Source organism: Onychostoma macrolepis, chromosome 17 (assembly GCF_012432095.1).
Source record: "Onychostoma macrolepis isolate SWU-2019 chromosome 17, ASM1243209v1, whole genome shotgun sequence".
Taxonomy (NCBI): domain Eukaryota; kingdom Metazoa; phylum Chordata; class Actinopteri; order Cypriniformes; family Cyprinidae; genus Onychostoma; species Onychostoma macrolepis.
The window spans coordinates 810,702-823,854 of NC_081171.1; the positions used below are offsets into that span (position 1 = coordinate 810,702).

The window sequence follows — 13,153 nt, forward strand, 5'->3', positions numbered from 1 at the left end:
AAGCCGATAGTTGCCGATAGGGGCGCAAATGTAGTATACGCTCCAATGGGTCGAGTTTCAGGTATTTTGACAAACGACCTAATGACTTATTGGTTGAAGGACAGGTTGTACATTTTAGACACAATATTGTCTGTTTTTGCTCAATTTCACAAATGAAAATAGTTCCAATCAAAGTCACAGCAGAATCTCTGATCAACACACAGCGGTGATTCATTCCTGAGTGATTAGTTTTGAATGAATCAAGCAAGTCAGTGATTCAGTGACTCATTCATAGTCACTTACTTTGTTTCTGAATGAATCCGCCGTTTGAATGAATCGTGTGAGTCAATGATTCAGTGACTCATTCATAAAGACAATCACTTGATTTGTTTCTGAATGAATCAGCTGTTTGAATGAATCACGTGAGTCAATAATTCAGTGACTCATTAAGAGAGTCACTTGCTTCGTTTCTGAATGATTCAGCTGTTTGAACAAATCGGTTGAGTGAATGACTCAACAACTCACTCAAGAGTGACTTGTCGGTATTGGTTTCATATGTCATTTCATTTTTTTATTTATTGTTTTTAATTTTTAGATTTGAAATTATTTTTTTTTTTAAATCAACACCCATTTATTTTCATTATAATGTTTCTTTCTAAAGCCACTTTTTTTGTAACGTCTATTCAATGCTTTTCTCACTCAATAATGACTTTTTATGATCTTTTGGGGTCATTTCCCAGCCAAACCTGATGTGCGATTAATTAATTGGCAGATCTTGCAATTGATTACGTTAAAAATTTGAATTTGCTTAAAGTGAAGCTGGTCAAGTCAATGTGAAATCAAACCTGTTTGGAAACAGTCATTATTGATATAGAGATGAAGTCAAGCAAGAATCACACACACAAAATCACACAAAAAAGATAATCAGAGTTTCATTTCTAAACGAACCTGCTGATGCACAATTCTCAGGTTGAGCTGGTTTTCAATTTATTGTGCAATAATCAGATGAGAAGGAGCTGCTATAAATAGAATATCACAACTGAATTCATTATAGATTGAAAGCCTTCAGGCTTTATTAAAAGGCCATCGATCAGCGGCTCATATGATGAAGTTATGCTCTCACTGGAGAAAAGCACTTCAGTGCAGATGAAAACCAATTCTGTTCAGTGTCTTTACAGTGAAGAAGAACAGAAGTCAAACATCAGTTCAACACTCACAAACAAATAAAGCTGCCTACAATGAACATTTTATTATCAGTTTAGTGTCTATTATCATTTTTATTAATTAATTAGTTTATAAATTAATATTATAATATTAATATGATTTTATTAGTACCAATATTTAATAATGTTATAGTTTTTATTAATGTTGAATTAATTTATATTTTTATATTTTACAATTATATTTTATGTTATATTTATAACTTTTTTTATGGATTTAGTACACTATAATGACGCTGAGATGGACTTCAATTAAGCAGCTCTCATCTTTAAACTTCTCTTCATTTAAATTCAAGTTTTAATTAAATTAAAATGAAGTACAATTGAAATTTGAACAATAAATCACCATTAAAAAATCATATTAATTTAACATGGCGCATTATGGCAGGATGCCATGTTGCAAAAAAATCTAATATGCAAAATGGAAAAAAAAAGTGTTTCAATTTTTATAAATGAAATTTTAAAATTAAATTATTATTTTTTCTTTAACCTATGGGGGGGGGGCACTGAGGGTTTTAATTGTTTGTGTTCACCCTTAGTAACTAAAAAAAAAGAAAAAAAAGGAAATTATTGATATTGCAGTATCCATTGTATACTCTAAAATAAGTAAATAAATACATATTAAATAATTAATTAAAATATAAATTTTACTATTAAATTTAAATAAATGTTAAATATTGCAGAAATATTAGTCATCATTAAAAACCCTTTAATTGTTATATTCATTTACAATGGTACTAACATAGTATATTACTTTAAAATGATATGTTTTTTTACAAAAATCTATGGTGATACCGCGGTACTGTGAGTGCTGTGGTGTGATGAGAGCAGGTACTGTGTGTGAGTTCGACTCTTACAGGCCTGTAAGGAAAGGGACTGCTGGGAAAATACGAGCTCAGCTCTTCTGTCAGTCTCTCTCTTCATGAGTCTGTCTGTCAGCTGTAAATAAGTGTTTATAGAGCAGCGCTGATGAACGACCCCCGAGACCGAAACATAACGTCATTCGCTGAACAAATGCTGAGATCAGGAGTGCCACACCTAATGTGTGAGAGTGTGTGTGTAAGTGTGTGTGTGTGTGTGTGTGTGTTTTGTGAAAAGTCAGGACATAGATGTGTATAATGACGAGGGTATGGCAGGTATTACAAGGTGAAGGTGGCATCTCAGGACATTGACCCATGACCCCACTTTTCAAAACGCTTATAAATCACTCAGAATGAGGTTTTTTTGGGGAAAGTTGAAATGCACAGTCTCCTGTAAGGGGTAGGTTTAGGTGTAGGGTTGGTGTAGGACAATAGCACATACAGTAAGTACAGTATAAAAACCATTACGCCTATGGAGAGTCCCCACTTTTCACAAAAACGAACATGTGTGTGTGTGTGTGTGTGTGTGTGTGTGAGTGTGTGTGTGTGTGTGTGTGTAGTTAGTGAGTGAGTGTGTGTTTGTGTGTGTGTGTAGTTAGTGAGAGTGTGTGTGTGTGCGTGTGAGAGTGTGTGTGTGTGTGTGTGTGTGTGTGTGTGTGTGTGAGAGAGAGAGAGAGAGTGAGTGAGTGAGTGAGTGTGTGTGTGTGTGTGTGTGTGTGTGTGTGTGTGTGTGCTGATGAATGAACCCTGAGACCGTAACATACCGTCATCTGCTGAACAAACGCTGAGCTCAGGAGTGCCACACCTAATGTGTGAGAGTGTGTGTGTGTGTGTAAAGATGTGGTGAATGGTCACTGTGCAGGGAAAAACACTGTGATCAACAAACCAAGCGTGTAGCAGCTATTTCCATTAAACCCTTGAACTGTTTGAATAAATCAATTTGAATTGTAAATCACAGATATGACTCCTGCTCATATTTCACAATGAAATTAAATAAAATGAAAACAGCAAACCTCACACAGAAACACGTCCGGCTCATATTTTATATGAATAAAATAAAATGAATCCCCAAATTCCTATTAGTGTAATGAGAATTGGACGGAGGGGTGTTTAATTGTCATGAACATAACGCCTAATGCCTTTATTTTCTATATGCCAAATAATTTCCCTTTATCTTTTGGTGTAAATATGAGACATGAATATGATGTTGTGGACAGGTTTTGTCTTTTTGTGTCAGTAAAGTGAGACGGAGCTGCAGCAGAACGACATGTTTCTCTGTGATCCCACACAAATCCAGGACTTTCTGTCTGTGTTGACTGTAAAATCCTCTGGAAAGCACATGCGATGTTTGACATACGGCTAACCTAGCATACGACACAGCACTAAATGAATAGCTTACAGGGAGCGCTCTGCTCTTTCTCTGTGGGCTCGCGCTCAGATCTCTGCGGTTGACCTTTGATCTTGTAGACGAGAGCGAGCAGACGAGCTTTAATAGACGAGTCCTGATCCTCCTCATCCTCCTGCACTGGAATCCCTGCAGGGACACAGATGAAGAACAACTCAAGATCTAGCACCAGGAATCACACAGCTTTGGAAAACCTGGATATACCGTACGAGGAAGACTTTTTTTTTTTTTTTTAAGTGTGATTTCTTACGGAGCCCCTAAAGGGACATTGGCAAAAAAAAAAAAAAAAAAGACTTTTGCGTGCGCACGAGAAACTTTTTTGAGCTCAGGCATTACAGTTTCCAGTTGCATCACTTCTGTCATCTTACAAAGAAGAAAACAAGAGCATGCATGTGCATGAATTAGCCTAATTGAGATCTATTTTGGCCTTGTTTCATTGTTTCTGTTCTTGGATTCGGACACAGATAAATCATCACTGAACAGCATATGAACAGCTTTTTCCCTCAGGCTATATTCCACCTGAACAATACATAGCCTAACATCTCAGGACTGTCCATCTGTACATGACTTCTCAAAACTTTTCATCTGTAAAATAGCACATTCATAATTCTTTCTATTTTATATGTTATATATAGAGAAACATACATACATAACCTCCAAAAACATTTGCACATTTATAATTCTATTTTATCTATATTTTTATTACCATAGTTATTGTTTTTTAATGCATTGTCTATTCTGTTTAATATTAGACGTATATTTCATTCTATTACCTTAAATGATATGCATGACTGCACTCTCTCTGTACTTTCTCCACTGGATGCTCCTGTCACCAAGACGGATTTCTTGTGTTTGTGTGTGTGTAAACACACTTGACAATTAAGCTCTTTCAGATTCTGACATTTAATAATTATCAAAAATAATTGATTATATACATATTTGACTGGCTTTTAAAGTTTTATGTGGGACAATAGGCTATTGCCATATCGAAATCTAAAATTTGAGCTTTTATACTGTAGCTACCAATCCTTCTAGACCTCAAAATGCGTTTTAAATGTCAGAATCAGAAAGAGCTTAATTGTCAAGTGTGTTTACACACACAAAAACACAAGAAATCCGTCTTGGTGACAGGAGCATCCAGTGGAGAAAGTACAGAGAGAGTGCAGTCATGCATATAATTTAAGGTAATAGAATGAAATATAAGTCTAATATTAAACAGAATAGACAATGCATTAAAAAACAATAACTATGGTAATAAAAATATAGATAAAATAGAATTATGAATGTGCAAATGTTTTAGGAGGTTATGTATAACATATAGAGAAAATAGAAAGAATTATGAATTCTTTCAGGAAAAGTCACAGAAATTAAGAAAATATTGTAACTTCATGTGCATTTTCATGAGGGATACATTTTTTTAAAGTTATTCAATGATCTAAAATATTTTACCAGGTATAAATTGAGTAAAAATAAAAATTAAATTCTTCTCCAGTAAATCATGAACAATTGCAAAAATATTATAAATCTATGAGCATTTTAATAATACACATTTTTCTAGTTATTCCAAGGTCTAAAATATTTTATCAGGTATAAATGGTGAGTAAAAAAAAAACCCGCTAAATTCTTCTCCAGTGATTTAAAAATGCCTGGAAAAGTCATGAAAATTACTAAAATATTAAAACGCCACTGGAGTTTTTAAACCGAACATAATTTTTCTCATTATTTAAAGCTCTAAAATATTTGATCAGATATAAATTGAGAAACAAATTCTTCTCCAGTAAATCAAAAATGACTGGAAAAGTCATGATTATAACTCCATAACCTCCACCATGTTGCCGTCAAATAAAACAGTTGTCATGCCAACTTGCTACTGTAAACAGAAGCTCGCAACACTAGCCCCGCCTCCAAGTTCTTCTGATTGGTCCACTGCTTTGGAACTGACGTTGATGAGCGGCGCTGCATGTAAAAGTTGAAATTCTTTTAACTTGACACGGCATCTTAAAAACGCTGCGCAGCAAAAGACACGAGACGCGAGCGTAACAGTCATGCACATCCATCAAGCGCGCGTTTACATAGAAAAACAATGGAAAAGTAGCGCATTGGAATGGAAAAACACGTTCTGTGTGAATGGCCCCCTAGTGTGCAAGGACCTTAAATGCCATACCGCAGTGCAGCCGCAGCTCGCCGTGGAAGTCGTACAGCTCCTCCTGTATGTCTGCGGGACACGGACAGTCCTCGCCCATGTGGAAGTTCAGCAGCATGTTAATCTGAAACACACAGAGAGAACATGATGCTGAAACCGCGGGAGAAACGACGACTGCAGCAGCAAGTGACATCAGCTGATCTGAGCGGAGGAGAAGCACCTGTTCCTGCGGCGGCGAGCGAAACTCTTTGGTCTTTTTGGCGGTGACGGCGGCCGACATGTTGAGGGCCAGCATCAGCTCGTTATAGCGGAACTTCTGATTGAACTGAAGCTTAGAAACGAAGCTGTCGGAGAACGAGACGATGGCCTCGATGCGGTGCCTCAGCTCACAGTCACAGAAATAGTGCAGCAGCTCACACATCTGCAGAAACACACACGAGAGTCCAGATTTAATAATGCCATATACACTAACACACATACAATTAATACAAGAGACGAGACTCGGTCAAAAGAGTCTGCTTGAGTGATCAAAAATACAGTAAAATCTGTGAAATATTATTACAGTTTTAAATAGCTGTATTCTTTGTGAACATCTATTAAACTGCAATTGATTTCTGTGATCAAAGATGAATTTTCAGCATCATTACTGCAGTTTTCAGTGTCACTCGATTATGTTTTATAGCAATTATATTCACAATTATGTAAATTATATTATAAGCTATATTAACAGGCAGACACACACACACACACACATATATATATATATATATGTGTGTGTGTGTGTGTGTGTGTTACATTTTTAATTTTTATTAAAACAAAAAAAAATAGATGTGTTAGAGCGGTAAGTGAAGGAAAAGCAGTAAGAGCTGTCTTATTTCTTAGTCTTCATGACTTTATTATCCAAAAATGTGTAAAACAGTCATAATAAATACTAGGGTTATTAGTTAACTAAACTCAAATTTAAACTAAAATGAAAATCATAAAAAACAGATTCATTACCTGAAATAAAATAATAAGTTTTTTAGTTGAGTATGTTTATTTAAACTACATTTCTCATTTTAATATAGTTTAACGATGAACTATAATCAGTATTAATTGGTATCAGTGATACTGGCCTTCAGTCATAAAAAAGATGCCATTAAACAAATATTAAAAATATACTGTCTTTATGTTGTCTGTTAATTTGAAGATTAAATGTGAAATTACTGCAATATAAAAGTATATTTAAAAACTTTAATGTTAGGTGGGATTAATCGCGATTAATTTCAGAAAAATGTTTTTTTTTTAATCAATTGACAGCATTATTTTTTTTACAAAAAGTCGACATTTTATAAAACTACATTTTTAATTTTATTAAGAAAATAATAGATGTGTAAATTTCACAACTAATTACAAAGAAATGGCAAATAACACTGAATTAAAAAATTGAGTTTGAAGAACTGTACAAAAATATGCCTATTTATATTAATATTTTTTACAAAAATACTACATTTTATACAAACTACATTTTTATTTTATTAAGAAAAAATAATTACAAAGAAATGGCAAATAACACACTGAATTAAAAGTTAAATTTTGAGTTAGAAAGACTAAAATGATATTTTCCAGTAAAACATACTTGAATAATCTTTGTTTTCTCAAAATCTTTTTTTGCAGTGCAGAAGTCTATATAATATTTGAAGAAATGTGCTGCTCTCACCTGTCGTTTGACAGACTCGGGGAGCTTCTTCTCCAGCAGACCCTTCACAATCGCTCTCCCGTCTCGCTCCTCCTCCTCTCCAGCTTCCACCGCCTTCTCCTCGGCTCCTGTCAGCCCTTCTTTGGCGTGGTCCTTGCGCTCTCCGAACACGCCAGGCTCGATCAGCAGCAGGATCTTGTGCGTGTCACGGCTGCTCAGGACTCCCATGCGGAGCAGTGTGCCGATGAGACGCAGGATAGGCACAAACTGGAACTCCACACTTCCTCCGACCGGGTCACGGATGTGGTCTCCTCCGCCCTGCACGTAGAGAACCGGGTCCATTTTACACCGTAAAACTGAACAGTGAAATTAATTAAATGAAATGGGGTGTGGTGTCACGATTGTGAGCTTGCGATTGGGTCTGCGGGAGTTTGGGTGGGACTTTGATTCTTTTGATTCCGTGGCGCTACCTCACAATCTCTACTGCGCAGACTCGGATTTGTATGGAATCGGACTCGATAAGCAGAATCGGAATCAGAATCGATAAGCAGAATTTGAATCAGAATCGATAAGCAGAATTTGAATCAGAATCGATAAGCAGAATCAGAATCAATAAGAAGAATTGGAATCGATAAGCAGAATCAGAATCGAAAAGCAGAATCAGAATCAATAAGCAGAATCAGAATCGATAAGCAGAATCAGATTCAATAAGCAGAATCAGATTCAATAAGCAGAATCAGAATCAATAAGCAGAATTGGAATCAGAATCAATAAGCAGAATCAGAATCGATAAGCAGAATCAGAATCAATAAGAAGAATTGGAATCGATAAGCAGAATCAGAATCGATAAGCAGAATCAGAATCAATAAGAAGAATCGGAATCGATAAGCAGAATCAGAATCGATAAGCAGAATCGGAATCGATAAGCAGAATCAGAATCGATAAGAAGAATCAGAATCGATAAGCAGAATCAGAATCAATAAGAAGAATTGGAATCAATAAGCAGAATCAGAATCGATAAGCAGAATCAGAATCAAAAAGCAGAATCAGAATCGATAAGCAGAATCAGAATTGATTAGCAGAATTGGAATCGGACTCGATAAGAAGAATCAGAATCAATAAGAAGAATCGGAATCAATAAGCAGAATCAGAATCGATAAGCAGAATCAGAATCAATAAGAAGAATCAGAATCGATAAGCAGAATCAGAATCGATAAGCAGAATCAGAATCGATAAGCAGAATTGTAATCAGAATCGATAAGAAGAATCTGAATTGGAATCGATAAGCAGAATCGGACTTGATTAGCAGAATTGGAATCGGACTCGATAAGAAGAATCAGAATCAATAAGAAGAATCGGAATCGATAAGCAGAATCAGAATGGATAAGCAGAATTGGAATCAGAATGGATAAATCTCAAACCTGCACGGCGTCTGTCAGCATGCTGATGGCCTTCTCCTTCAGCGCGTCCAGCGGGATCTCGGGGCTGAACAGGTGCTGCTCGCGCCGGCCGCTGATGAAGCACGGCAGGGCGAAGCTGAGCCGTGGCTTGAGGGACGTGCTGAGGCCGACCCCCGGGGGCTGGTGGCGTCTGCCGCCGTCGGGGAAAAGCCGGATGCTGCGCGTCTCGCTGGTGACGGGGACGATGAACTCGCTGCTCATCATGCGGCGGGCGGCTCTGGCCGTCTCCAGGTGAACGCTGATCAGGACGTCGTAGAAGCCCTCGCGCAGCAGCCCCGACAGATACTGGTTGTCAATCGTGTAGAGCAGCTGCGATTGGTCCAGGTGACTGCAGAGAGCATGAGCCACACGCGTGTTCCCGTGAGCGCACAGAGCGCAGTACAGCTTCAGCGTGTGATAGTGGAACTGACACAGCTCCGCCTGCTCCGACAGCTCCATGATGTCCACACACCTGCGGAACGAGCAATAACCATCAGCTCATGAACTTACAGATGCAGCATCAGTTATACACCTAATTAATAAATACATGCATATTTATAAAAGTACTTAATTAAAAAAAATACATAACTAAAATTACTTAAAATACATCAAAATGTTATATTTATACATTTCTTAAAAGATAAATGAAATGAAACTTGATAGCATTATATTTGTAAATAATATGTTTATAAATTATTTAATTTCAGTTAGATCAAAATAATTTATAAATATACTATGAATATATTTATATTTTTATAATAAAATAAAATTAATAATAAAAATGTATTCAATGTAATTTTATTTAAAAACAATAATACATACAAATAATTTATTTCTATATCAATTTTATTTCCATTTAAAAATGAACTAAAATACATCAAATGTATTATATTTATAAATATGAAAAATTATTAATTTAATGTAAATTAATATTATTCATGAATAATGAATATAAATAATTTATATTTCTAGATGTATTTTTTAATATATAAAATGTATTATATATATATATATATATATATATATATATATATATATATATATTATATAATTTATATAATATATAAACATTTAATATTAATTATAAAAACTGAATTTCAATTTAATTAATTTAAAAGTATCACCCTTATAAATGTATTGATTTTTATTGAAAACATTCAATTAATTATATTCATAAATATAATACATATAAATAATTTGTATTTATAGATGTATTTAATTGCAATGAAAAATACATTAAATAAAATTTGTTTATTTAAAAATAAATGTAATTTCAATTAAATTAATAAATGTACATAAATGTATTTTTGTTGTTGATAATATATTTATTAATTATATTTAAAATATAATATAAATCATTTATATTTATAAATATATTTACTTTTAATAAAAATATATATTATATTCACAGATCTTGGAAAATTTGAAAATAATTTTAATTAATTTACATTATTTTTATAAATATAATCAATATAATTTATAAATGTATTTACCATTAATAATATATAAATATAATTTGCATCTACTAATGTATTTAATTTTAATAAAAATTATATTTAAAATTTTTATTTTTTAATACATGTAATAATTTATAACTTTATTAGATTTCTAAATAAAATACATGTCGATAATTTGCACATTAGGTTTATTTAATTAATGATTTTTTCATTCTTATTTTTAAGTCGCTGTAATGAAATGCGATGGGTTTGTGTGCAGGCATGCACCGGTTCTCCTCGGGGATGTGTACAGCCAGCATCTGCAGTGCTTCCACACACTGCACCATCCATCCGTGCCTCTCACTGACTCGAGCCGTCTCCACCTTCAGGAAGGTGTTGGGCATTCGACTCCACAGCACCGAGTTAATGGTCTGGACGTCCAGTCGTGGAGGACACTGAGGAACGGGATTCTTGTGCTCGCTCTTGAAAATGGCCGACGAGATGGGCATGGCGTTCTGCAGATCCAGATCCAGTTAGTTTCTCTTAAAACTACTAATATGACGGTATGAGGCTATGGGAACATGAGAATGTGCTCACCTTGATTTTGGCCAGTTCAAACTGGAAGAGACTGGAGCTTGTCGGCCGCACAAACACCGCAGGAAAGAGTTTTGTGCTGGGCTCCACCTGAACAACACACTCAGTTCAGACTTTCACTTTACATAAATCACATCTGTGTTTGTATTGTGATTCACTACATCAGCTGATGCTGTCTGATGTGAGATCAGACGCTCTTTGTCATAGGTGTTTTATTTATCGTTATAGTACTGTTATAGTTATCACTATTGCTATATTTATTGCTATATTTAACATATTCCTTACCATAGCTATCATTATTGTTATTGTAACAGTTATAGATATTGTTATAATGATTAATTATGGCTATATTTAGTGTTACATTTAACATTATAGTTATTTTTATAGTTATAGATATTGTTACATATATTGTTTCTGTTATAGGTTTAGATATTGTTATAATTATCATTACGGCTACATTTAGTCTTACATATATCATTATAATTATTGTTATAGTCATAGTTACAGATATTGTTTCTGTTATAGTTTTAGATATTGTTATAATTATCATTACAGCTATATATAGTCTTACATATATCATTATAGTTATTGTTATAGTTATAGATATAGTTACAGATATTGTCATTGTTATAGTTATAGATATCATTATAGTTATCGTAACCGTTAGATATTGTTATAATTATCACTATGGCTATATTTAGTGTTTTATTTATCATTATAATTATAGATATTGTTACAGATATTGTTACTGTTATAGTTATAGATATCATTATTGTTATCGTAGATACTGTTATTGTTCTATATCGTTACATTTATCATTACAGTTATTATAGTTATCAATAGTTATTGTTACTGATATTGTTATTGTTCTAGTTGTTGTTATAACTATATTTATTTAATTCATCATTATAGTTATTTCAGTTATCGTTATAGTTACAGATATTGTAAAAGTTCTACATATTGTTATAGTTATCATTGTGGATAAATTAATTGTTACATTTATCATTATAGTTATAGATATTGTTACAGTTATAGTTATAGTTATAGATATCATTATTGTTATCGTAGATACTGTTATAGTTATAGATATTGTTATAGTTATAGCTATCTTTATTGTTAAATTTATAATTATAATTATCGTTGAGGCTTACATTTATCATTAGTTATTTTATGCACTGTTATAGTTATCATTATAGTTATTGTTTAGTTACAGATATTCTTATAGTTATAGCTATATTGTTAGAATTATTATAGTTATTGTTATAGTTAACAATATGGTTATAGTTCTAGATATCTTTATAGTTATTGTTATGGCTATATTTACGATAACATCAATATAGTTATTATTATAATTATTGTTATCATTAACACTATAGCTAATGTTACATTTACCACTATAGTTATTATATTTATCATTATATCTATTATTGTAGTTATCGTTATTGTTATAGATATTGTTATAGTTATTGTAATATGAAGTGTGAAGACGGCACCTGGTGTGATGTGGGAAGCTCTTTGTGAGTTATGGTTGGTTATAGTTATGGTAGAGTTGAATTAAGAGCTAACTGTACCTGGTATGATGAGGGAAGCTCTTTGTGAGTTATGGTTGGTTATAGTTATAGTTATAGTTATGGTAGAGTTGAATTAAGAGCTAACTGTACCTGGTATGATGAGGCAAGCTCTTTGTGAGTTATGGTTGGCTATAGTTATGGTTATAGTTATGGTAGAGTTGAATTATGAGCTGATGATACCAGGTATGACGTGGGAAGCTCTTTGTGAGTTATGGTTGGTTATAGTTATGGTTACAGTTATGATAGTGTTGAGTTATGAGCTGACGGCACCTCTTATGGTGTGGGAAGCTCTTTGTCAGTTATGGTTGGTTACAGTTATGGTTATAGTTATGATAGTGTTGAGTTATGAGCCAATTGCACCTGTTATGGTGTGGAAAGCTCTTTGTGAGTTATGGTTGTTTATAGTTCTGTCAGGACCACTATCGTCAAAATGATATACACTTAGCTTACAGTTTGGTTTGGCGGTATGGTTCTGTTCTGGGCAAAAAACTCCCTGCCCATCCATGCAGCCTGTCATGAATGAGCAGGAAGAGCAGCAATAATAACCCCCCTAGGGTAAACAGAACAGAACAAAGCAGTTATCATTAATGTACTTAATGATATTTAAGTGTAACACATTATTCAAGATAAAGGAGTCTGATTCAACAAGGAATATCAGAAAGCCAAGTCCTGACTGTGGCGAAAGGAGGAGCTGGGGATGGAGGAGGGTGATTTGCTCCTGAGCAAGCGAGAAAGCTGCTGAATAATACTGAATAGAGCTTATATAGGAATGTCGTGATAGGTGTCGTATTCCTATAGGAAGATGTGATCAGCTGACACTCAGCTGAT

The 13,153-nt window shown here is 33.9% G+C and overlaps 1 protein-coding gene across 1 annotated transcript in view; it reads right to left on the reverse strand.

Annotated features, from left to right (window-relative positions):
• The window catches only part of LOC131522692 (ryanodine receptor 3), a 188,814-nt gene that overhangs the window by 82,544 nt on the left and 93,117 nt on the right, over positions 1 to 13,153 (reverse strand). The window contains 7 exon segments of the mRNA XM_058748334.1: positions 3,459 to 3,593; positions 5,629 to 5,731; positions 5,828 to 6,028; positions 7,307 to 7,603; positions 8,707 to 9,196; positions 10,449 to 10,675; positions 10,758 to 10,844. Coding sequence (XP_058604317.1) covers positions 3,459 to 3,593; positions 5,629 to 5,731; positions 5,828 to 6,028; positions 7,307 to 7,603; positions 8,707 to 9,196; positions 10,449 to 10,675; positions 10,758 to 10,844 — 1,540 coding nt within the window.